The 27891-nt window shown below is 42.0% G+C and overlaps 1 protein-coding gene across 1 annotated transcript in view; it reads left to right on the forward strand.

The window, feature by feature from the left end:
- The window catches only part of LOC147705959 (protein-glutamine gamma-glutamyltransferase E-like), a 105119-nt gene that overhangs the window by 22886 nt on the left and 54342 nt on the right, over positions 1 to 27891 (forward strand). Inside the window, exons 2-4 of the mRNA XM_086932423.1 lie at positions 10074 to 10220; positions 12701 to 12943; positions 13089 to 13207. Of these exons, the coding sequence (XP_086788549.1) occupies positions 10074 to 10220; positions 12701 to 12943; positions 13089 to 13207 (509 nt within the window). The remainder of the gene's footprint in view (positions 1 to 10073; positions 10221 to 12700; positions 12944 to 13088; positions 13208 to 27891) is intronic.

Raw genomic sequence — 27891 nt, forward strand, 5'->3', positions numbered from 1 at the left:
TGGCAGCAAGTTCTCACTCTAGGTTCTAAGAACAATGGTTTTAACAGAGTTTGTTGTGCCTGTAGAAGGTGTGGACAAACACAAAGTATGTGCAATAAGGATTCTTTTGTATAACCACAATGTCTCCAACAAGTTGTTGACCATTGGTACAACCATATTGGGGTACCGTCCTTAGTTGACTATCTGCCAAGTCTTAACTTGAGAAATGCTTCCCTCATGTGTGGTGGAAAGTGTGAATGCGGGTTAGACTGGACCTCAAGTTTTTCGGAGGAGTTTATTACTGTCCAAGCGTGCTTCCTGGCTGCTAAAGTATCTTTATCTGCTATAAAGGAGAGTTGTATTGTCACTAGATTTTAAAGGTTCTTAAAGGAAACCCTACTAATTTCTAAAAATCTGTGTGGCTGGTAGTCAAAAGTGTGAAAGCACACTGATAAGTGAGATCTCCAAGAACCAGTGTAATCTGAGTTATTGATTTCTTCCAACACACATTTCCTGGAGAATCAAGCTCGGATAGGAACAAGGTGTGTGTAGGCTGTTTAGAAAGGCAGCCTGTCTCACTAGGACTTGACTTTGAAGACCGAACTCCAAATGAATTTCCGCATAATTTTCTTCAGAATCTTGAAATAGATTGAGCAGATTTAAAAGCCTTGATTTGTAGCTGGTCCAGTAATTTAGCATTCATTCCTCGAAAGATGACTGAGCCATAGGTTAGCGCTGGACTCAACTTTGCCTCCATGATTTTTACTACATGTTCAAAGGTTGGGCACATAGTTTGAGAGGGAATATATTGGCCCTGAGAAAGACAGGTGGAAAGATAACTCAACAACTTCAAAACTTTTCCAAAGAAGAAAATAATGACCCTTTGCAAGAGGTTGAAAATATCACAATGTGTTATAGATGTTGTCCTCCTCATATAGTGAGTGAGCAAGTGAGTACAAGGTGACATAGAAAATAGCCTTTGCTCTACAGCTATCACAAACATTCAGACACCACACAGCCTGGTATGAGGCAGCTGTGCCCCTTTCAACTGAGGTTATGGTATGTTATGTTATATATTTGCTAAAGAGGTCCAAAACCCATACAGGTGTCCTGATACTGAGATAACTGAAGGTGGATACCAAGCATGAAGGATAGTAACTGCCCATACAGCCAGGTCTTCAGGCCTTACTTAAATGCACAACATTATGCGTTTTGCACAGAGTTGACAAGGGTGCATTCCAAGGTTTGGCAGAACAGGAAGACCTGTACCTCCAGAGTGAGCCTGCTTGAATCTTGGCATTATTAGCTGAAATGGGTTTGTTTTGTAAAGCAAGGGACCGGGGACAAAGGAGATTACTTTTTCCTCAAATAGTTGAGCCTGGTTTTATGCGCGGCTCTATGTATGTGCACGAGGGATTTAACAACAATTCTTTTTTTACACCAGGATCCAATGCAGTCTGTCCAGAGCAGTAGATCAGAACAATGTTGAGGCAGCCTAATATTCATTTCTGCTTCTGCATTTTGTAGACTTTGTCATTTTTTCAGCGGTCCCAAGGAGGCACCCAGGAAAATAAATTTCCAACAGTTCAGGTTACTCATGAAGGTTGCCTGAACCACCACTTGACAGACCAGTCTTGGAAAAAGCAATAACATTTTCCTCATCATGGCAAGGGAAATAGATGGAAGAGAGATGGTGATAGTGTGGAAAGAGTCCAAAATTCACTTTCCAGTACAATCATCCTGTAACTTTCAAGAATGGCCTCCTACTCCACCCCAAATCTTCATCTTCTTAATGACAGTTCTTTGACCATTTTTGTTTGAATACAAATCACATCAGTCTCAATTGACATTTAAGTTGATCAGTTCTTCAGTTCAGTAAAGAATGAGAGTTTTAGATTGGTTTCAAAAATCTTTTTATTGTGTCTTTATTCAATTAGTAATGCAGATAAATTGGTTTACATAAAAATTAATCAAGAAATTATGTTGTTAGAGTCAATGGTAATACCAAATGACAAGTGTGTTCCATAAAGGAAGATTAGTCCCTATTCTAAATTAAGGTCCCAAATTCATAAGTTGATAGAACCCATAAAGAGTTCAGGAAAAGTGTGAGTTCAAAGGAGCATTAGGTGAGACATCAAATGAAGTAGTCAAACTCCCCATAAAGAGCAGTTCATGAAACTCAGCTGAGTCCCAAGTATCTAAAAAACATCAGCATACAGTTGCAATAGCAATCTATGCAAATAAAGCCTCAACAAGGAAAATTAAAGGGAACAGATGCAGCAGTAGCTACCTCCATCAAGGATATCTGGGATCCTTACAGACATCATCAGTAGCCATCAGCAGAATCTTTATTGCAGTAGTCTGCTGCAGACAGACCACCGAAAAGGAATACCTGTTCTAACTAACTAGGAAACATGCACTAATATACAAGACAAGAACACATGTGAATATGTTGTTGCAGTTTAGATCACTCCAGTCCAATGGAAATACATCTTTTGATGGTGAGCAGTCTTTGTTCTTCCTTTCTCAGGGAAAATACATGAGGTCGACTATCAAATATGTAAAAGGCATTGCTAAACGTTTGTGTTTCTGGAAAGATTAATCTTGGTTCCCATGAGAGTTTAATACGGAGTCTATTCTACCATTTATTAAATGTTTCACTATGTAACACTGAGCTATACTAAAGACAGCAACATTTGCTTGCAGATTTCTGGTTAGGTAATGCTTTTCATATTTCATCCAAGTGAGAGTTATTGTTAAAATATGCGATTCTCTATTCAGAATTGTATGAACACGAGATAGATAGGAGTTGTAGCTATGTGCATCAAGAATATGTAGCTTAAACAAATAATACAAATAATACATTTTATAAAGCAGGAACATTCTGCAGCTATCACGATAATTCTAAGCAAGTTGTATTACGGTAAAGCAATCAAATACATTTGTACTTGGTTCAGCAATTTTTAAGGCTTCTATTTGTGAAAGGGAAAATCTAAGAGCAGCCTACAAATGAATACGGCTGTCTTGTGCATTTTGCACATTTTGTCTCTGTTTCATTTTTACGTATGCTTTCATGTTAATACTTAAGGCAATTTATCAGTTTCGTTAAATAATTTTTAAATTTTTCATCTTTATCGATGGTTGACTCATTTTTCAAACAATAGATCAAGCTCTAAACAGAAGCCTACATTTTTAGGCTGGGCTAGGTGGGTCACACCACGATGGAAGCCACAAAAAGCCAAAACCTTAATGCATCCCAAAAAAGGCATTTGCATTCGCAAACGGCTGATTTTTGCGATTCGCACCGTTTGCGAATGCAAAAACCCTTGATGCATGTGGGCCATAAAGACATGAAGACATTTTGTGGCATCACTCAAACAAAGCAGCACTGAACTTTCCCTAGGTTTGTGTCTTCTGCTATGTTGACCTCAATAATGGCCCATGACCTTATCCTAGATGTAGCCATTGCATCTTTCATTTGCCTCTTCAATCTCCATTTAGCAGTAAAATCATGATCAATTTTTAGTGTGATAATGACCTTTCATTTGTAATTAATCTATGAACATAACAACGCTTCCATTTCTTTAAACCTCGTTTAACCGTGTTAGGTGGTGCTCATGTTGAATGCTGCAGAAACACTCAAATAACCACATACTGGCTGAGTATGCTGCAGGTTTCAAAAATATAATCACAGACTTTTGTACAATTAAACAGAAGCTCAAAACCTTTCCCAGGCGTTTGCCTTTATAAAAGCTGCCTCAAGCAAGGTTCCAGAGCCTTGTTTTAGATGTAGTACTTGCATTTTTCATTTCATTTTGTAGTCTTCACTTAGCAGTAAAATATTGATACAATTTTAGTGAAGTCATTTCCTTTCACAAGTATTGTTAAGTTTTCACTATGGCAATCTCCTGACATGATGAGAATTTGCATTCATTGAGGCTCTTCAGAGGAAATTAGGCCTGCTAGGTGTTGCCAACTTTGAATGCTGCAAAACAGTGTCTATTCTAAAAAGGGTGCAGATCACTGGGCCAAGAAGCTTCAGGTTCAGGAGCGGCCAGCATGTCTCGCTGGTGGGTGCATGGGCGAGTGGGGTGGGGGTGGGGGCGGAGATGGTCGGCTGCAGGCTGCATAAAAAAAAAAGAATAGATAAAACTTACCTTACCTTGCCGCCGCCGGGTCCCGGGTCTTCTCTCCTGCTCTCCTGTGTCTGACTTCAGGTCGGAAAAGGAAGCAGGCAGCCAGGCTCCTACACCTAAACCAATTACAACCCTCCAATGGAGCGTTGGGATTGGTCTGAGCACAGTGACACAGTGCTCAGCCAGGGGCTGGACGGGTGGGCCATGCAATGAAACCTGCATGAAGAGCGGCCAGAGAGGGCCAACCAAACAGTCATTGAGCACTCAGGAGTGGGCAAACCACTCCTCCCCTGCCCTACTCCATAAGCAGAGCAGTCCCCCCACCCGCCAGCAGGCAGTAAAAAAAACATAAAATGGTAATAACTTAAAGGTATTGGCATTTTATATTTTTGCTTCTCGCACTGCGAGAAAGCAGTGGGGCAACGCTACTCCGCCACAGCAGAGGAGCCGCCATTGTTCAGGTTTCTAAGATGTAAAACCAGGTTGTGACAGCATTCAAGCAAAAGAGAACAGAATTGTTTCACAGATGTGTGCCTTTAGTAAAGTCCCATAGCATTGAAGTAGATAGAGTTCTTTTACTGCTCATTTTCTTTTTCAATCTTCATGTAGCAGAAGTAGATGGATACATTTTCAGGCAGGCAGTCCTTTGGTATAGATCAGTGGTTGAAAAGTGGAAAAGGTCATACACATGATTGCAGTTTGAGGTAGCACTCAAAGAAAGGAAGCGCAAAGCTTTTCCCGTTTTCACGCTTGCCTTTTCAGTAAGACTCCCTAACACAATGGAAGATGCAGTCCTTACATTTTTCATTTCATACCTGACATCATGAGGTTTCACTTTCATTAAGGCTCTTCAGAGGAACATACCCTTGTTAAGTAGTGTGAGCATTAGATTAGGTAAGTAGACAGGGAAGAACAACAATGTCCTCTATTACAAGAGTAAACCTAGAAGCAGCACCATTTTATGATTGTGGCTCTCTTCTCTCTGTTGGAATCTTTGAACCCACGGATTTTAGAAGGAATGAATTCATTGTAAAAATTGAAAGGGCATTCTAGTGTTTACCTGGCACTTTGCTGGATCAGTCTTCAAGAGCAATTTAAAACTGCATAATAGGAAATCATTTGTTTCTCCCATTTTTGCTTTTTATTGTTCTCTGGACATCTGGTATTTCAGTCTGGATCAGCTTGGAATCGCTATCTGCTTGTTTTCATGCAATCTTCCCCAATAATGAAATACATTTTATGTTAAAGCCTTTAGCAAATAATTCTACTGCTTTTAGCATTTCCAGAAAGGGGGTGTAGTGTCTTATGAATATGTATAGCAGGACTCTTCTGGTCCCTGATGGACTCTGTAGAAATGACGTAATCGTTTGAGTGTGTCTGGGTGTGGTAATAAAGTTCATGACGCAATGCGTACAGCTAGTTAACGGTTGCAGTCTGAAGAATAGAAATGTACACTACAGAGCCTGGTGTGCGGCGTGGTCATTTGCATGCTACCAGGCTGGGGAGGACGCTACACTTAGTGATAAATTAGGGGATCTGCAACCCAAAGTAACAAGAGTGCTCTCCCTGAGAGTTGGCCGAGGTCCATCAAACTGCTCATGCAAGCCATGTGTGCCTCAGTCGAAGTGAAGCAGTCAATGGTTGGGGCTTGTGGAGTCAAAGCACCTCTCCAGCCAGTGCAAGGTTTTGAAACAGGCGAAGTTTAGTCACAGAAAGCCAGAAACCTGCTGGTAAGGCCAAAAGAAGAGGTACTGCACCACAACATAGCAAAGAGCCAGCATACATGCAGTACGACAGTGCTAAAGGCAGCAACAACCAGGTACAGAGAAGCACAGAGGACCATGATAGCCAAGTGCAGAAAAGTGCACCAAGGAAAGCAGAGGCATCTAGGCAGTAAGACATAATTGTACCCACCAGATAGAATGATGAATGAGGCATCCAACTTCGAGCTGAGTTCTGGCTAAAGACCAGTGCGTTCAAAGTAGCAAGTAGCATCCGCAACAATTCAAGTGAACGTGCAATGTTTGTGCTTATGGAGCCATCGGTACTTGAAGAGACAATTACCAAAGTTGCCAGTTGTGCTTAGCACGACAGAAATATCTTCAAGATATGTAAGGTTCCAATGTCTGGACAGAGAATTTAATGATTTCATTGACATCCTAGAAGAAACAAATGACAAAAAGATCATTAAATACTCAAAAAACGTTGGAGGTGACGGTATAAAAGAAGCGATAAAGAAAATACCATAATCTGATCAAATATCTTACTGTCATATTAAGGTGGCATTAAGAATCGAGTTCAATCCAATACCGAATGTCGACCATGAAAGGTACATTTTCAACAAAGCTAGACAGCATGCTGGAGAAATGATGACTGAGTCCGTTGAAAGACTTGAGGCCTTTATCAAATATTGCATATTCAATGATGAAGAAGCCATCCATCTCAGAATCAACGATAGTTGCCTTTCCAACTCATTCGGGTAACATATCATGCGTGAGACACTCAGGCCCAAATTCTGAAAGGTGTCACACAACAAGGCACAGCACCCAAAGAGACTGTGCTGCGTTGCATGACAGGGAGAGAGCACCATATTCACAGAGATGTGGCTCTCTACCCTCTCTCCCTAGCACTGGTGCTGATTTCAACTGCCTGCGCTAGACACACATTTTAGCGCCGTAGTGCTATGGTGCGTGCCTGAGTCTACCCTAGGTTTTGTACAGAAACGGTACCTTTCTTGACGACCAAAGTCGTCCGAGAACTGACAGGAGACAGGGACCTACAAGCTCGCTGATCCGCCCAAGGCACATATCTGCTCGAGACTTCGCGGTAGCTCCCGCTACATTCTTGTCCGAATCAGTAAATCCTGTTTAGTGTCTCTTCTTCATGAGAGTATCCAGCCTCATGGAGCCTTCGTCCACTACATCATGCAGGTTTGTCCCGCTGAAGATTTTTTACTTTTAAAAAAGTGACAAAGTCCGAACATAGAAATCTTCACCGAGGCTTTGCCCAGCAGCTACCCGACAATGGCACCTCCTTCTAAGACAACGCCAGCTGCATTGCTCCACTGAACTTTACCTTCCCAATCATTTTGCTCCAGTATTTGTTCTAAGTCCGAAAATAAGCTGAGACTGGGCCCAATCCACCACATGTATTGGAACATCTCTCCATCTTGGTGGGCCATAACCTTTGACTTTATCCCACTCTCGTGCTCATACATGTCTACAGTTGGCGGATTGAACTTTTAGGTTCTATTTTTCACAAAAAAATGTAAAAACTCATAACTCTGGTTTTACTGTTTGGCTTTAATTTGTTTTGCTGTCATTTTATTTATTTAGATTTTCTCTATTTTTCAAAATTGGTATGGGATTTCTTTTGTGCTGTATTTTCACTACATTACTGTTTGCATGCTGCACAAATACTTTATACATTGCCTCTAAGTTAAGCCTGACTGCTTTGGGGGGGGGGGCGTGGTTTGCCGAGCAGCGGAATGGCCGCTCGCTGAGTGCGCTCCACCGGCTAGGTTTGAAATCCTGCTAAAATCCTGGCAAACGGTGTTTTGGCGAGCCTATGATTGACGTCCCTGACAGGCTGACCAACAGATGATCAGACTGATATCAAATGTGGGCATCCGTGAACATATTTTAGGGCATATCTGTGTGGGAGACGGAGGTGCCGCCGGCTGCCTGTGCAGACAATGCCCTCTGGGAGTGCTGTGTGCAGCCTCTCTGAAACTCGAGCTTGAAGCTGCTGGGGGACCAGGGGCTGTGGCCTGAGATCGGAAGTATGGGCCCCCTGCGAGAACTGCCCTCGCCATCAGAGCTGTGTGCGAAGCCCGAGAGAGCCACGGATGCTGGTGAAACCTGTGGAGGCTACCCTACCTCTGCGCTGACTGGTGGTTTTATTTCAGGTGAGGTGCGAATCCTGAGTGCACGGGAAGGCCTAATGCCGCCATTTTAGACATTTGCTTTTAAGGTGGAGGTGGAGGGAGGCGCAAGACCGGATGGTGACTTTGCACCCTCTGCAGTTTCCTCTCACTGCCATACCTCGTGGATCGTTAAGAGATGCCACAGAGCATGAGGAGGTGGCTGTGTGACTGCCTTATCACTCTTTTCATTCACCGCTGAGGGATGGTCGCTACTGGTGCTGGGAAAGTGCTATAATTTGTGGGCCTTGAGACGCCTTTGCTGTGCAGCTCCAGGAGGAGGTGAGGTGTGCTTGGAGATGACTAGCTGAGCGCCCCCTTAAATACTGGGTTATCAGAACTTCATATTGGCCTCCCTCCCCTGTAGCACCTGGTCGGTGTTATAGGCGGAAGGTGGACTACATGGAGGGGTGCTGACACATGGAGCGCAACTATGCGGGGCTGAAGAGGGCCTGTGTTGAGACACGTGGTGCTGGACACCTCAAGTGGTGATAAACACAGGGAGGGACTCGGCGGCTGAGGGGGCAGGCGCTGGCACAGAGAGCTGATCGTGGTTGCTGGATCCGCCCTGATCGTGTTTCGGACGTACTTTGACTTGGCCATCTCGACATGGGTAAGCAGGATGCCAAACGGCCGAAGCTCACCTTTGACAAACATTCCACGTACCAAACTAAGCTACTTCGGATGCGCAGAGGGACGACCAACAAGAAATGCACGCGGAGGATCAAGGTGAGGATTTGCGCACTCTCATGCTGGAAATGCGCTCAAGCCTGAGAAACATTGATTCCAAGTTAGACCCCCTGACTGCACAGCTGGGCTCGGTCAAGACCCAAGTGGATGTACATGAGACTCGCCTAGATGTCCTAGAAAACTGCCAAACCGAATTCCAGAAATTTCAAGTGGAGACCAAAGAACAGTTACCGCATATGGATAAACTCCTTAGCGTCATCCGCGGTAGAACGATGACTTGGAGGCAAGGTCACATAGAAATAACTTACGTATTTCTGGCATTCCGGAGACTACTGCCTTTCCAAAATGAAGACCTTCTTGACAGACCTACTGCATGAGCTGTTCAACCCCCATTTGTCCCCTGTTTTTGTGGTGGAAAGAGCACACAGATCCTTGGGCCAGAAACCTCCAGTGGGGGGTATACTGAGAATGGCGAGGGAAAAAGGCCAACTGTCATATAAAGGCAACAACATATCGTTTTACCCGGACTTTACCCCGGCTGTACAGGCGGCGAGGCGTGAGTTTCTAAAGGCCAAGAGAATACTTCTACAGGCACAAATCCCTTACTCCTTGCTCTACCCTGCCAAGCTGAAAGTCTCGTATGATGGTACCCCGCATTACTTCACAGATGTGAAATCCGCCTTAAAGTTTGCCAAGCACGTTTGTGGGAAGAAAATCAAAGATTCTCGTGGAGCAGAAGCATCTGTGACTGGCCATCTTAGTGATAATGACTGATCTGGGAAATTGCTGCCTTCTGAACTAAGTGCCTACTTCGCATTTGCTGATGTAGCGCGCGCAATGAAATTAGTTTCATTTATTTATATGTTTACTTATCTCTAATCTGCCGTAATCCATAGTTTACTACCCCCACCCTGCAACTCCCTGCTTCACATCAGAGCCCAGCAGAACTCCCACCACGGGCCACTACTGGACTTTTGAGGTTCACCCTAACAGGAATTGTGGTTGTTGCTTGAGAAGATCCTCACCCATCTCAATCTAAAAACGAATTACCTACAAGTAGGATGTTTTTTAAATTGTGTTGATTGTTTCTGATATGGTGGAGTTATTTGTTCCATAAATGGATGTTTAAACTTATCAGACATATTTTTGCTTGGTACTGGTTGTAAACGGACGGCTTTTCATTAGTGTGTCTTTTAAAGTGAATTCAAAACAAACTTGAAATTGACTAAAACCTTTCTATTGCTACAACTTTATCTTAAGAACTACTACTAAGACATAAATCAGCAAAAATGCATGTTTTGCCAAGGTCACTATCTAAATTAAAATATTATTTCATCTTTTTATAGAGATAAAGTCAATCAAAGAAGCCCATCATACAGATGTATTTAACTTCCCCGGGCTGGTCGTCAGAAGGGGACAGACTTTCCCAATCACCCTAAACTTCAACTCATCTGTCGAAGGCTGGAAAAGTATCATATTCACTGCACAAACAGGTAATCATCATTATGCGCTCACCTCGAAAACATGTGTTTTCCATTTCAAAAACAATTTTAGGGCTGATCTTGTAGACTCACCTAATTGTAAAGTCCAGCTAGATTTTTTGGTTATACACTGAGGGCCAGATTTATCAATATTTCATGCAGCGCAATGCAGCAACACAACTTGTTGCACTCTGTCAAATGGAGAGGGTAGGATTGCAGCATATTTAATAATATAAAGAGCACAGCTCTCCCACTGCGCTGGCGGACTATGTGTTGGCTAGGGCCAACGCAGCCAAACTTGCATTTTGGTCACACGCAGGATTTGTTTTTTGCAAGAAGGGGCTCTTTCCTGCACAAAATAATCCTTAGATGCATTTTTCTCCTTCTAAGTGTGCCACAGAACTAAGCACACCTAGAAAGAGACAGAAGCAAGAAGAATTAAAGATATTTCTTCAAGTCCCGCCTCTATCAGGAAGTGTCAAACACTCATACTTGTAGTGCCTTGTGAGTTAGCAATGATGGAACCCTGTTGACTCCTGAAGGACTCCGTAGAACTGTGCCGTAAGCGTTAGAGTGTAGTGAAGTAAATGCAGGTTTGCAATGTTGAGTTTGGGGTTATACTCATAAGGATAAAGATGTGTTATACTCTGTGTGTAGTGTTGTCCTTGGTGGGTACCCAGGCTGGGGAGGCACAACAACTCTGACCTATAAAAAGTAAATCAGTGTGTTATGCTCATACTAGGAACAGGAATTTGCATCACACAATATCTACAAAGGCTATTGACATTTTTCATTCACTCCTCCCATAAATAGATTGGGCACTATAAACAATTATTACAAAGTCAGATAAACACTTATCAAATATGTCCCTAATGGGCAAACAGTCTTTACACTGATAGAATACTGGAAGCAAAAATATTGTGTGGACAGAATATTTATCGTGGACACAAATATGGAGAAGTTAGGTGCAAATAGATAAGTATAGATAGAGTTCCTATTCTTAACTCCACGTCTGGTACATATTTCAAGAAATTCGCAAATTACCACCAACTTGAAGTTGGTGGTAATTTGCGATTCTTAGGGACAATTAGCATTTTTTTTAGCTTCATACATTGCATTTTACGGAATCGCAAAATGTGTGATTCCTTAAATGCAATTGCAAAATAAGGAATTGCAAATGTTGCGATTCCTTATTTTGCACCGGATTTTCATTCATACATCCCATTTAGCAAATTCGCATTCGCGAATTTCGGCCTTTGCGAATGCGAATTTGTATGATGCATATGGCCCATAGTCACTTCACAGACATAGACATCAAATCATGAAAAAGGCAGTGGGTGCCAGATGTGAGATTACTAAGCTTTGGACGATAATTATATAACATGACTGACCCTTAGTCTGAAACTTTTCCCGGAAGATTCTTATATTCATAAATAGAAAGTTATAAGAAGCTTTAATCATCATTCACCCCATGTCACTATGGTCCTCATGTTGCACTAAGGATAGCAAAGGTGTTGTATGGGTTCCAAATGTGAGACACCCACTATCCATACCCAGCCGCGGCCGGTAGTGGAAGTACCTGCAGGGCGGTGACGTGGGGAGGGGGAGGGGCAGGGTGGGGGTAGTAATGTATGGATTACGTAGCTTCCCAGGTAATTAAACATTTAAATAAAGAAAGCAAATTTCATTGAGTGCACTGCATCCCCTAATGCGATGCAGTGCGCGCAATGAAATTCGTTTTATTTATTTAAATGTTTACTTACCTGTAAAACTCCGTAATCCATACATTACTACCCCCCACTCTGCCACTCCCCCTCCCCACGTCACCGCCTTGCAGGTACTCCCACTGCCGGCCGTGGCTGCCCATGCCTAACTCTGTTTACCCCTACTTGACCTCTGACATCTATGCTAACAGTAGAGTAATACACATCACTTCCACTTCCTAGAATTGTTGCGTCCACTCCCTTTTAGCCACCAGAGCAGGAGTTGTAATCTTTATTTCCTTATGGTCATTTAAGATACTCTCTTAGTAATCTGGGCCACAAAATCTCTCAAAGGCAATTTATCCCTATCACACACTTGCACATTTTTCCACACAGGTACGACTTAATTTCTTTCCTGTCTTTAAAACACTTACAACCATGTTCGGACCAAAATAAAACTGGTTTAGGAAATTAGAAAGCTTAAAAAAAGTGTCCCGTGTACACACATTGGGGCAGTTTTGAACTTGTAACGAAGCTTTATAAGTATTTTTCAAGGTACCATAGACTGCTTGGTTTGGAGTTTGTTGCTGATAATATTTGTGTTAATATCAGGGAAATCAACAGTAAAGACCTGCCCTTCAGACTATAACACAGGCCCACAAAAAGCCTAAATATCGTCCCCCATTGTAATTTTTCAGAGCAGCTCATCGGGCACAACCTGATTGTCCCATAGGCCAGTCCGATCTAATACAACTACATGAACACTTGTTCTTTGATGTGTCTTTCAAGGACCAGCAGTCGAAAAACCATCCAAGACAAAGGTTGTCTTCCCGGTCACCCGTTTTTTGCGAAGTGGATCTTGGGGAGCGATAGTGGAGTCCAGTCCTGCAAACTCCCTGAATGTTATCATGTCCTGCCCAGCCAATGCCATCATCGGACGTTATAAGCTGAGTGTCGAGATCACCTATGATGACAAGCCTAGCACCTACACCTTAGGGAACTTTGTTCTGCTCTTTAACCCTTGGGTTTCAGGTAAGCACAATTTAGAAAGTTTTTCAAAATCGGTGATGGTGCATTCATTCTTTCTAAACTAAAACTGGATTGATTGAGCGACGTATAACTCGGTCGACATTTGTTTACAACATGTCTAGCAATAACCACATTTCATTGCTTTCAGATGATGAAGTCTACATGGAGGAAGAGGAAGAGAGGAATGAGTATGTTTTGAACGAGAATGGAATGCTTTACATGGGAAATGAAAAGAACATCCAAGCCTATGGATGGAATTATGGACAGGTATACCCAAAACATAGTACAGCATTTCAGCTTTTTCTCTGCTAATAGAATAAATTAGTGTGCTCTTTTAATATTCATCAAACTACCAAATGTAGCAATAGTGACGTCATGCGCACGGTGACTGATGACGTCACAGAGTTGACCAACATCGTCCCTCCCTTAGCTCCTCACAGGCCTCATTTTTGCTGCTGAGGATTTGCGGCAAGGACAGTAACTCAAACAAAAACAATTAAAGATGACCTTGAAGCCCTTTTTAGGTCCCGCTGAGTCAGCGCATGTGCTGCTTTGCGAGACATTTTGTAAGTGGGTTTTAAAAGTGCTACCAAAGGCTTGGCCACCAGCTTGCGATCACGCACACAAGCGTGCATGCCTCGCTCCGCCTCTCCAATGCAGCGCACCTCGCTCCACCCCTCCTTGACCACAGAGGGCATCCCCATGATGGTGATAGCTTTCCCAGTCTTTCACGCGCTTGTTCTGTAGTGCAAATGAAGTGCTGTAATCTATGTTGTCTAGTAATCAAAAGTAAAGAAATAGATGTTTTTTTCTATTTCTTTACTTTTGCTATAATCGTGGCACCTGCGCTTTACTTTTAACAAACCCAGATCATTTATGTATAGAAGGGGGGCTAAGACACACCCTTGTTTGCCCTTGCTTATATGAAAGGGCTAGTGCACTCTCCATTGTTTCTAAACTTCAACAGTTGCTGACTTACCCATGCATAATTCTCCACAAAACTCCGCCAGATCCTTATCTAGTCCTTTCTCAATAAAGCTGACCACAATCTTGATATTTTTATGCTATTGAATTTGCATGAAAGATCTATGAAGGACAAGAAGATATGGGATAGCATTTTGCTTAGTTATGTTTACTGATCACTAGGTTTATATTTAAACATTGTTCTAATGGGCAAACACCATTTTTATGAAACCCATAGTGGGCTCTCGCCAAACCGTTGGATCCATCAATTCAAGCCATTATCCTGTCCGGTAAAGATCACCCAATGACATTGACGGTTGAGTCCAACAATGAAATTAGGCAGTGGTGATGAGGATCATCAATTATCTTTTCTAAAGGTGAGGACTATTATAGCAGATCTCCAGGATGTAGGCACCCCTGTTTTAGAGGCTGACTTAATTATATTAGTAAGAAGGAGTGATCACAGCTGGACTCACTCTTTGTATAGGTCCATGTGGACCCCATTGGACATCAGAGCTTTGTTTGAGGGGTTTCTTATAATACCAGATATAACTTCAGCAAGAGTCAATTTAACTGAGAGAGGGAAGATGGGGGTGGCTGACTGCGGTACTTCATTATCCTCTTCCATATATTTTTATTAAAATGGTCCACTCATTCACCCTGGGAAATAATCACAGCCAAGCTAGAAATCGGATTGCTTATGGATTTAACTGAATTGTCTGTTTTCCAACAGGTCCAGCACCTCTAGACTTAGACAAGAGACTGTGGGGCATATTTACAAGCCCCCTGCACCACAGGAGCATCACTTTGTGTGACGCTCAGATGGCACATTATGCTGAGCCATAATTACAAGGCCACGCAAAGCCACCCTGCATGGCTTTTCATGGCCTTGTAAATATGCCCCCTTTCATGCATTACTCTGCATGAAAGGGGTGTTCTGTGGGTGTTGCTGTGGGTGCTCCATGCAACACCCATAGATTCTGACACATTCCCAGATTTACAAGGTTTCGTAAACTTGGGAATGTGTCAACTTTTAACGCCTCCCCAAGAGAGGTGTTTAAGTGGTACAACAAGTTTTTTGCTCTTTCTTTATGTACTGCTGAATACAGCACATATAGAAGGAGAAAAACATCATCAATTATTGTTTTTGTGCAAAGGGATGTATCCCTTCCTGCACAGAAACAATCATCCCTGCAACGCAGGCAACCTTGCACCATGGTGCAAGGTTGCCCGCATTGACACCAGGCAGCCAATTGTGTGCCAGCAAAGAGGAAAGCACAGGAAAGTGTCATATTGCTGTCAATATGATGCATCCCTATACTTTCATTTTTATTTTATTTTTTAACTTTTTTTTATTAGCAAAACACGAAATAGAAAGAGAAAATGGCACATGCAACAGAATAAAATCTTTTGATAAGCAAAAAATCCTGTTACAAATTGCCTAACACAATACAAGTGTTATAATAAAATTAAATATGAACAGGGGATATTAAAGAAGAAGCACAGAGATGTCACGGAAAAAATTGGGAAAAAAAACACGAAGAAGCATATTATATTTCTATATCAAGATAAGACAGAACTGGACCCCAGATTTGCAAACACAATTTCTGTTTACGGCTGCCTTAGAGAGCATACAGACTGTACTCAATATTAAACTTAGCCAGGAACCTAGCCCTCCAAGCATCCAAAGATGGGGCCTTCTTTTGTAGCCAACAGGAAGCTATACACAGCCGCAGCACCGCTGAGGCTACAAAAATGAGATAAACAGCATTCTGCGGTACGCTATCTGCATTTACACCCATCTCTACACCCAACAAAATCTGCATAGGTGATAAATGTATAGGGGATCCCAGAATTGCAGTTAAAAATTTATCTACACACTCCAGTAGTTTATCTAATTGTGAACATGTATAAAAAATATGAACCACATCTGCATCTGGATTACCACATCGGAAACATTTCTCCTCCTGTTCTCCACCACATTTAGCAATTTTATTGGGTGTAAGGTACAAATAAAATATAGTCTTGTAATGTTGAGCGGCTAAATTAGCGGACATAAATAATCGGTTGGCTAATTCAATGGAAGTCTCAAGATGTCTACCATGACTGCGGAGTATACTCTCCCATTTATAACTGTGTACCTCTAGATCATTAGGTTTTGTATCTAACATAAGAATATAGAGTATCCCAATTCTTGATGACTTTCTAATAGCTTCTATAAGGGAATTAGCATGGATATTCCACCTGACTTTGAGGAGATAGTCTCTGATCTGTAAATATTTTTTAAAAGTCTGCCCGGGGTACAAGATATTGCTCTGCAATCTGATCAACTGATTTCATACCCCCCTCCATATATAGATCCCAGACCATTCTTATTCCTTTACTCCGCCAATTGTGCAGAATCCTGCCCCAGAATACGCTTGGAAAGAGGCCCGTTGCCGTTAATGTGGTATACCATGAGACTTTTTCTATCCCAAACATTTTCTTAATGGCTTTCCATACTTTGTAAGCAGCTTTCACTGTCTTGAATCTTGTGCGTTTGTAATAGCTCCAATCTAACTGTAAGAACAGGCAATTTTCCTCATCAGAGCCCAACAGCATCTGATACATAGAGGGGGACTCGGCGACATCACTTGGTCCTGTACCGGTGAGCAGTATATTCATACGCTGTAACATACATGCATAATAATAAATAGTAAAATCCGGGACAGCCCACCCACCTACAGCTCTCGGTAACACAATGTATTGCATTGCTCTGCGAGATTTCCTACGTGCCCATATGAAATTCATACAGAGAGACTGTAATTGTGCCAAATGATTATGCGATATCTGCAATGGAACTCATCTAAAAGAATATAATAATTTTGGCAGAATCATCATTTTAAGAACATTACACCTGCCAACTAGTGATAGATGCAAACATTCACACTGATCTAATTGCCTGCGGGCCCCATTTAGCAATTTCCCCAATTAGAGTCAATCAACGCAGCTGCAGATTTCTTAATTAAAACTCCAAGATACATTACTTCCTGCAACACCCTTGGATCTTTGAAGCCAACTACATTGTGGCACAAAATTTGTGTTTTAGCTGTATTTAGCTTATAGCCCGAAACAGCCCCATACTCCACTGCTAATTGTTCTATCTCCTGCATTGCTGACGCTGGTTTCGGAGACACTACAGCAACATCATCCGCAAAGGCAAACACACAATATTGCTGCTGCTGTATAAATGCAGGTTGTATCTGCCGGCTATATTCAAGCATTTTTTGAAATGGGTCAATGTATACAGAGAATAGTAATGGGGAGCAGGGGCAGCCCTTTCTGGTCCCCCTCCGAATAGACACTGACCTAGATTCAAGCCTCATGGTGCATATCCTAGCAACAGGTTGGCGATAAAGCGTTTGTACTGCAGTAAGGTATTGTTGCCCGAAGCCACGCTGTAACATCACTTCCCATAAAAAACACCAAGAGACTCGATCAAAAGCCTTCTCGGCATCTAGTAAAATAAGACTGAAAGTGTCTCCGGTAGTATTAGCATGGTCTAATAGAGTGATAAATCGATTCACAGGATTTGTTGTTCCACGATTAGGAATAAAACCATGATGTCTTGTAGAAACCAGAGAAGTGATGACAGTGGCTAGCCGAGTGGCCAGAATCTTAGAGTAGATTTTACCATCTGTATTCAATAAAGATATAGGGCGGTATGATGCCAGCAAATCAGAGGGTTTGTCTTTTTTCAAAAATACAACAATACTGGCTTCGTCCCATGATTTTGGAGACAGCCCACTTTGTGCTCTCCTGACTGTAGCTAACATATCTTCCTTTAAAGACTCAAAGAAACATTTATATATCTCCAGCGGCAATTTATCAGGGCCTGCCGCCTTGCCAGTTGCCAGCCTATTTATAGCTTGTTCACGCTCAAGCATTGTGATAGGGGCGTCTAGTCTCGCTGCGTCCTCCTCCCCAAGATCTCAATCACTATACTGACGTACAAATGTTTTGACCGTTTGTAAGTCTTATTGATCATATGCATATAATGTTTCATAGAAGTTCTTAAAAACCTCTAATATGCATTTCTCAGTCTCAATACGGCATCCACTAGGGTCTAGAATAGCATTAATTATTCCAGCCGCTTCTTTTATCCTTAGTTTTTGGGCCAAGCACCTCCCACTTGCCTCCCCATATTCATAATTTAACTGCTGTTTAACAACATATTTTTTTGCAGCCTCTTGACTCCATTGTAAATTAATTTTTGCCTTAGCACGTGCCACTTCCATAGCTGCATCCCCAATATCTATACCTGCATGTATATCCAGGACTAAAATCTCTTCAGCCTTTGCGAGACCTTGATACAACTCCTGGAGCTGTAGCCCCAACTGCTTTTGAATATGTAACCCATAACTGAGAATTTCTCCCCTGAAGGCAGCCTTAAAGGCATCCCAAACATAGCCTGGATCAATGCTTCCACGATTAATACGAAAAAACTCAACTATCCAAGCCTTCATATGTACCACAGATTTTTGATCCAGAAGAAGCTTACGATCAAAGGAGAACATCCTAGATTTATGAACAACCTCTATAACAGACAAGGTTATCACCACTGGCCCATGATCTGACATCACCCTTGGATGTACCTGAATGCATACAGCATTAAGAAGATACTGCAGAACAAAAAAATAGTCGAGCTTGACTAGCTTTTGGTGAGGACACGAGAAAATAGTGTATCCAGCTTCACAGCCCCTTAAATACGCCCAAATGTCAAACACCCCATGTGCAGAGATCAACGATTGTAATGCCTTGTACACTTTTGGTTTTTGACCCGTATACCTAAAGGTATTATGTAATATATCAGATGGTAAATTTATATTCAAATCACCACATATGATGAGAGGAGTTGGCCATGTAGCTAGTTTAATATTCAAGAAATCTAAAATTGCAGCTTCATCTAAGTTGGAGCCATAAATTGAACACAGAGTAAATGTCATTGCCCCAACCATATGCTCGACAATTGCCCATCTCCTGAATGCATCCGACACACTCCTACCAGTATGACCAATACGTTTTTTTATAGTAATAACGACACCGCTAGATGTACAGGTCTGTTTAGTACATACGACAAGCTCATAGCCCAACTCATTTAGTAGTTTCCTTTTAGACCATGGTATGTGAGTCTCATGAAGACAAATAACATCACAATGAAGCATCTGAAGCTCTCTTATAACCCGCTGCCTTTTATTAATAGAATTCAAACCCCTGACATTAAGTGTCCCGAGTCTAATACCTTTAGCCAACATCAAATTCAAATGTAACAACAAAGCAAAGACGCATGTGTCAAGTGACCCAAACTTTCAACAATTTATACCCATGTATTGCTTTTAATTTCATGTTCTTTACCCACACTCCCTCAACCCCGCACCGACGCCCCCCACCCAACCTACCCTGCACCCACCCACACCAAGAGCCACCTCCCCTCCACCCAAACCAGGGCTTAAGGACAATCTGTGATGGAGAGTGAAATGTGCATTGTCCCCTCCCCATGACCCCCCACCCGCCTTAACCCAACATTTCCCGCTCTCTTCCAGTGTCACCATATAAACCTTATTGGCTCAGTTCCTAAACTATCCAAATATTGAAGTCATATTTGCTTATCCATGCTAATGGAACCAAGCGCAAAGAAGCGCAGAGAAAAAAACACCACTGCTGGAAGAGAAACTAATATGAGAACTGTTATAGCACACGAGAAGCAGGTTTCACATATATTAGCCTGATCCCATAGCATTCAAGAAATCCTGTGCCACAATCTCTGAGGTGAAATATCATGTTTGTGCTTTGTATATAATCTTTAATTTCGCTGGATTAAGAAGAAATACCTGAGCACCCTTCGATTGGAAGGCTGGCATTAACTTCCGCAATTGCCGCCGTGCTGTACCGTAAAACACCCAAGGGTCTTGACTCGTTACTCAGCACGGCTGAGCCAAACTGAACTAGAAAGCAACACAAGCGCCTCTGCTGAGAAAGGTTATTTGCAAACAAGGGTGAGTCTAACTGGTGTTCAGAATAAAGCAAAAACAACCTGCTGAATCGTTTAGCAACTAGGGATTTATTCCTCTTTTCAAAAAATATTTTTGTTTATACGTGACACAATGTTTTTAGTGCATGGAAAGAACGACAGTTTTTTATATATATATATGTACAGTGAACAGCAATTACATGTGAAACAAAAATTATTTACACACTCTCAACATTCGTGGCCTTCCAATCATACAAAACACTTGCATACACAAAAATCAGTAAAACAATACAAACAACAGCTAGGTACAAAAATACAAAAGTACATGAAACCACGTATCGGTCATAAATCAGTCGGATAAATCCCTTGGTGTTTTTTAGAGAAATATTCCTAAAGTCTTTTCAACTGAATTTCTGAAAAGGAGTGTTCTTCTTAGAGGGGTTGATACATAGGCTGATTTATAACGCAAGAGATGTAGACCAGATACGTAGGGAAGGTGGTCGACGCGTTTCGAACCCGTACGAATAATAGGGTTCTCCTCAGGACCTGTACTGGTTCTGTGGAAGTAATCAGAAATGGGGTGCTTAGTCTAGCGAACTATTCTAAAAGAGAGAGACACTCACCCTGAGTCAAACCAAAGCCTACCTTAAGCAATTGAACCAGAGTCACATAATTCAAGACTATAGAAGTCAAAGTTTCAAAGGTTTCACCGTGGTGTGCATACAGGGGCTGTGAATAAAAGAAATAAAACAAGCGCGCTTAGTTTCAAACCTAAAGTGTCTTTCCTAACTGCGAGGCGCGGGGTTGGATGTTTACCTGCACTGACGTCAGCGTCTGTTTTGACGTTTAGTCCATGCTTCTGGTTTTCCGCGGAGCGGGCTTGATTTGCGCCTCTACTTCACTGAAAATGAAGCGTGAAAGGGGGAGACCTAGGGTTAGGTATGTGATACTATTTGCGTGACCAGAAGATAACGGTCATCGTGAAAGCTACATACCGGGTGAGACAACGGGTCCTTCGTCCTCGGAGTCGTGCTGCAGAGTGAATCAGAGCTGCAGAGCTGTTTAGACTGGTACTTCCTGGTTGATAAGACTCTCAGAGGCTTCTGGGACTTGTAGTTCACTTCATAGCGAGTCTACGGGTCTGGGTAGTTCAAGTGTTGGTTTTATATATCTCTGACATCTCGTTCAGTCCTCGCAAGGCAGTATTGAACTTCATTATTAGTAATGCCTCACGTTGGGCTAATTTGGCATCCAAATCACCGCCCCTGGGATCTTTTTCAATTTTCGACAATACTGTCCATCTTAAGTCCGATTGTTTATGTTTCATGTTTGTCCAGTGGTTGACAAGTGGGGCGTTTTCTACACCTCTCCTTATCCGGGATTTATGCTGAGTGATCCTACTCCTTACTTCTTGTGTGGTCTTACCTATCTAGACCAAAGGGCACGGGCAGATGATAGCGTAGACAACATTTTTAGTTTTACAATTTGTAAATGTTTCGTGCTTCCAATGAATGTTTTCAAATGTGAAGACAGAGTCCTCAATGGTTTCATCGCAGCATATGCACGTGCCGCATTTGTGGTGGCCTTTGGTGGGAGGTAGTCCAAATATACTTTGTATGGTGGGTGATTTCGCCGGCGGGAGGGCAGCTCTTATGATGTGATTAGCAATGCTTTTTTCTTTTTTGAAAGCAAACAACGGGGGGGCTGACAGATCTTCATGCAGATTTTTGAGTAGATGCCAATTAGATAGAATTAGTTTTTTATATTGATTTGCCGCTGGGCAAAAGGTAGTGACGCATACCATTCTTCTGAGGTCTTGTTTCACTTTCTTTTCAAGTAGGGTCTCTCTGGGAGTCCACCATGCTCTTTTGAGGGAATTTTTTAAGAGTTTTTTGGGGTATCCTCTAAGTGTCAGGCGTTCTTTTAAATGGTCTGCATGTTTGAAATATTCCTCCTTGGTGGAACAATTCCGTCGGATTCTAAGGAATTGTCCATAGGGCAAGTTCTCTTTTAGATTTCGCGGGTGGTTGCTGGTGAAGTGTAGCGCTTTATTTCTATCGGATGGTTTACGAAATAAAGCTGTGCTGAGTCCCTGTGCTTGTGGTTGGATTTCCACGTCTAGAAATGTAATAGATTCCTTTGATGATGTTGCTGAGAATTGGATATCGGCTGTTCTTGAGTTAAGCCACTCAACAAACTTATTCAGATCTTCTTGGTTTCCTGTCCAGATTAAAAATAGATCATCTATATAGCGCATATAGTTGGAAATATGATGGCCATATGGATTGTTGTTATAGACGAATTTTTCTTCGAATAGCCCCATAAACATTATCGCCAGCTCGGGGGCAAAGGGACAGCCCATCGCTACCCCTTTTATTTGAAAAAAGAACTCTGAATCAAAAGTGAAAAAGTTCTTTTGTAGTGTCAAACGAGCTAGGTCGAGGATGAAATTAGTTGGGACTCTCATTGGTCGTTCACGATTTTCCAGAAAAAAGGTTAAGGTTTCAAGTGCCTGTTCCCGCGGAATCTGAGTGTATAAGGACACTACATCTAGTGTCACTAGCAGTTGATTCTCACTGTTGAATTTAATCGACGCAATTCGGTTGAGGAACGCCGTGGTGTCTTTCAAGTGGGCTGGGATGGTCTCAATGAAGGGTTTAAGGAAGAAGTCGATGTACTCTCTTGCGTTATAAATCAGCCTATGTATCAACCCCTCTAAGAAGAACACTCCTTTTCAGAAATTCAGTTGAAAAGACTTTAGGAATATTTCTCTAAAAAACACCAAGGGATTTATCCGACTGATTTATGACCGATACGTGGTTTCATGTACTTTTGTATTTTTGTACCTAGCTGTTGTTTGTATTGTTTTACTGATTTTTGTGTATGCAAGTGTTTTGTATGATTGGAAGGCCACGAATGTTGAGAGTGTGTAAATAATTTTTGTTTCACATGTAATTGCTGTTCACTGTACATATATAAATATAAAAAACTGTCGTTCTTTCCATGCACTAAAAACATTGTGTCACGTATAAACAAAAATATTTTTTGAAAAGAGGAATAAATCCCTAGTTGCTAAACGATTCAGCAGGTTGTTTTTGCTTTATTCTGAACACCAGTTAGACTCACCCTTGTTTGCAAATAACCTTTCTCAGCAGAGGCGCTTGTGTTGCTTTCTAGTTCAGTTTGGCTCAGCCGTGCTGAGTAACGAGTCAAGACCCTTGGGTGTTTTGCGGTTTTCATAGCGGGCAGATGCTCGCGAGGTCCTGTTAGACAGAAAAAGCCTGTCTCAGGGTAATTGTGCTTTGTTGAACTTGTGTTGTGCCCAGCTGTCGGGCTGTTGTGCTTGGTCACTTTCACTTCACTATCATTCCTTCACGCACTTCTTATTCATTTTTAACTTTCTTTTTGTTATGGCCGAGAAAGATACAGTTTCCTTCAGTGAGGAACATATACAGAACTTAATGAGAGACCCCCCAGTGTTTGCCTCAGCAACCCTTAGCGTTACAGCCAATACACAAAACGAGTCGGATAAACTAACTCGTTTACGCAAAAAACAGATCCGGACGGATCTACACGGCCACTTTTTACTTCAACACCTTCGGGCTGGAACCATCCCAGCAGGACTAATTGTCCGTAACATACCTGTCATTTTCACAGAAGACCCAGATTATAAAAAGGATTTCAGCGGAATTGAAACTAAGTGTAGCCGGGACCTTATGGTCCTGACCATCGAAACGGCACACAGGATTTCAGTCAAAGAACTGGAAGAAATATCCACCCTCCAGAGAGAGATTGAAAACAACCAACTGATCTCAGATTCAAAAACACTTTTGGAGAAAATAGATAAAGAAATTTCAGAATTTAAAGACGTCACAGTTGCTCAGAAAAGCAACAAATTCGAAATTGATAAAAAGAGTTTTTCGTTGGAATCTGCTTACCCTTACTTAAATAAGGATTTTTACACACGAGCCGACTCACGTCGATATTTACAGGGCAACCAAGGAAGATCTCGCCAAAAATTCATCACATTTTCTGACACAACTTCCTCATCCGGGAGTGAGCCTGATAATACTAACCGCCAATTCCAAAACAGAACGGACAACCGACCAGGCCAATATCAACAGCAGCAAAATCAACAGCCTTTTTTAGGACGCGGCCAACCGAAACCCCGCGGCAGGACCCGGTTCACCCAACCATGGGAAATGAGAACACGCCAGAAGTTTTACAAGAACTAACCAAATCCCCCATCTTCAACCTTTCTAACAGAACTCTCACTCCAGCCGAAAGATCCATTTTAACAAAAGGCCTCAATTTTGTTCCATCACGCCCCACGGACTATGTTAAAATGAAATTGGAGACACTAGAATTTTGTCGAAAAATTCACCTGAAAACCTTCTTTCAAGGATCTGAAGAAGTTCAAACAGAAGAGGTGACAGGACTAAGAAAGAAATCATCGTTCTGCCCAAAAGGACCAAATATCCCCAAGGAAGTTATCACATTTGAACGAACTGTACTTTCAGGAATTTCTGCCCTAGAAAAAAAGAAAACCTTTGTGAAATACAACCTCACAAAAGCAGAGAAGGAAGCCTTATCAACCATTAAGAATGACAATAACATTGTGGTTAAACAGGCCGATAAAGGCGGAGCAATTGTTGTATGGGATGTCAACAAATATAAGAATGAAGTCCTCCGTCAACTCAATGACCAAAACTGCTACAGGCGGATCGGCAAAGATCCTACTCTAGACATAAAAAACCAGATGTTTGACATAATCCAGAAAGGATTCGATCAAGGATTTGTCGGGCCCAAGGAACTTATATTTTTACAAAATAAAAGCCCCAGAACCCCGGTGTTCTATGTTCTCCCCAAAATGCATAAAGATGAGATCAATCCTCCGGGTCGGCCAATTATATCCGGCTGTGACTCACTTTTTGAACCGGTGGCGAAGTACATCGACTTCTTCCTTAAACCCTTCATTGAGACCATCCCAGCCCACTTGAAAGACACCACGGCGTTCCTCAACCGAATTGCGTCGATTAAATTCAACAGTGAGAATCAACTGCTAGTGACACTAGATGTAGTGTCCTTATACACTCAGATTCCGCAGGAACAGGCACTTGAAACCTTAACCTTTTTTCTGGAAAATCGTGAACGACCAATGAGAGTCCCAACTAATTTCATCCTCGACCTAGCTCGTTTGACACTACAAAAGAACTTTTTCACTTTTGATTCAGAGTTCTTTTTTCAAATAAAAGGGGTAGCGATGGGCTGTCCCTTTGCCCCCGAGCTGGCGATAATGTTTATGGGGCTATTCGAAGAAAAATTCGTCTATAACAACAATCCATATGGCCATCATATTTCCAACTATATGCGCTATATAGATGATCTATTTTTAATCTGGACAGGAAACCAAGAAGATCTGAATAAGTTTGTTGAGTGGCTTAACTCAAGAACAGCCGATATCCAATTCTCAGCCACATCATCAAAGGAATCTATTACATTTCTAGACGTGGAAATCCAACCACAAGCACAGGGACTCAGCACAACTTTATTTCGTAAACCATCCGATAGAAATAAAGCGCTACACTTCACCAGCAACCACCCGCGAAATCTAAAAGAGAACTTGCCCTATGGACAATTCCTTAGAATCCGACGGAATTGTTCCACCAAGGAGGAATATTTCAAACATGCAGACCATTTAAAAGAACGCCTGACACTTAGAGGATACCCCAAAAAACTCTTAAAAAATTCCCTCAAAAGAGCATGGTGGACTCCCAGAGAGACCCTACTTGAAAAGAAAGTGAAACAAGACCTCAGAAGAATGGTATGCGTCACTACCTTTTGCCCAGCGGCAAATCAATATAAAAAACTAATTCTATCTAATTGGCATCTACTCAAAAATCTGCATGAAGATCTGTCAGCCCCCCCGTTGTTTGCTTTCAAAAAAGAAAAAAGCATTGCTAATCACATCATAAGAGCTGCCCTCCCGCCGGCGAAATCACCCACCATACAAAGTCTATTTGGACTACCTCCCACCAAAGGCCACCACAAATGCGGCACGTGCATATGCTGCGATGAAACCATTGAGGACTCTGTCTTCACATTTGAAAACATTCATTGGAAGCACGAAACATTTACAAATTGTAAAACTAAAAATGTTGTCTACGCTATCATCTGCCCGTGCCCTTTGGTCTATATAGGTAAGACCACACAAGAAGTAAGGAGTAGGATCACTCAGCATAAATCCCGGATAAGGAGAGGTGTAGAAAACGCCCCACTTGTCAACCACTGGACAAACATGAAACATAAACAATCGGACTTAAGATGGACAGTATTGTCGAAAATTGAAAAAGATCCCAGGGGCGGTGATTTGGATGCCAAATTAGCCCAACGTGAGGCATTACTAATAATGAAGTTCAATACTGCCTTGCGAGGACTGAACGAGATGTCAGAGATATATAAAACCAACACTTGAACTACCCAGACCCGTAGACTCGCTATGAAGTGAACTACAAGTCCCAGAAGCCTCTGAGAGTCTTATCAACCAGGAAGTACCAGTCTAAACAGCTCTGCAGCTCTGATTCACTCTGCAGCACGACTCCGAGGACGAAGGACCCGTTGTCTCACCCGGTATGTAGCTTTCACGATGACCGTTATCTTCTGGTCACGCAAATAGTATCACATACCTAACCCTAGGTCTCCCCCTTTCACGCTTCATTTTCAGTGAAGTAGAGGCGCAAATCAAGCCCGCTCCGCGGAAAACCAGAAGCATGGACTAAACGTCAAAACAGACGCTGACGTCAGTGCAGGTAAACATCCAACCCCGCGCCTCGCAGTTAGGAAAGACACTTTAGGTTTGAAACTAAGCGCGCTTGTTTTATTTCTTTTATTCACAGCCCCTGTATGCACACCACGGTGAAACCTTTGAAACTTTGACTTCTATAGTCTTGAATTATGTGACTCTGGTTCAATTGCTTAAGGTAGGCTTTGGTTTGACTCAGGGTGAGTGTCTCTCTCTTTTAAAATAGTTCGCTAGACTAAGCACCCCATTTCTGATTACTTCCACAGAACCAGTACAGGTCCTGAGGAGAACCCTATTATTCGTACGGGTTCGAAACGCGTCGACCACCTTCCCTACGTATCTGGTCTACATCTCTTGCGTTATAAATCAGCCTATGTATCAACCCCTCTAAGAAGAACACTCCTTTTCAGAAATTCAGTTGAAAAGACTTTAGGAATATTTCTCTAAAAAACACCAAGGGATTTATCCGACTGATTTATGACCGATACGTGGTTTCATGTACTTTTGTATTTTTGTACCTAGCTGTTGTTTGTATTGTTTTACTGATTTTTGTGTATGCAAGTGTTTTGTATGATTGGAAGGCCACGAATGTTGAGAGTGTGTAAATAATTTTTGTTTCACATGTAATTGCTGTTCACTGTACATATATATATATAAAAAACTGTCGTTCTTTCCATGCACTAAAAACATTGTGTCACGTATAAACAAAAATATTTTTTGAAAAGAGGAATAAATCCCTAGTTGCTAAATGATTCAGCAGGTTGTTTTTGCTTTATTCTGATCACCAGTTAGACTCACCCTTGTTTGCAAATAACCTTTCTCAGCAGAGGCGCTTGTGTTGCTTTCTAGTGCTGTACCGTAGCCAGACAGAAATCAGGGCGCACAAAAACTCACACTCCAGACTGGCTCTACGCCTATCTGGGCGTGCCAAGTAAAAAACTGCCTCCCGTAACAAAAAATTGTTCAAACATATTAGAATTGCCCTCGGATATGCATTAGATTCTACTCTAGAGTCCTTCTTTCGCTGCCGTAACACAAATGGAAATCTATGCGCCCTGATAACCTCGGTATCCCAATTCCAGTCTTTAAGTTCAGGAAAAGACTCTTTAAACAGTTCAACAATAAATTTCCTTGTATCCTGCCCTTCCTTAGATTCCGCAATACCCAAGACACGTA

The sequence above is a fragment of the Lissotriton vulgaris genome, chromosome 7, assembly GCF_964263255.1.
Source record: "Lissotriton vulgaris chromosome 7, aLisVul1.2, whole genome shotgun sequence".
NCBI classification, from domain to species: Eukaryota; Metazoa; Chordata; class Amphibia; order Caudata; family Salamandridae; genus Lissotriton; species Lissotriton vulgaris.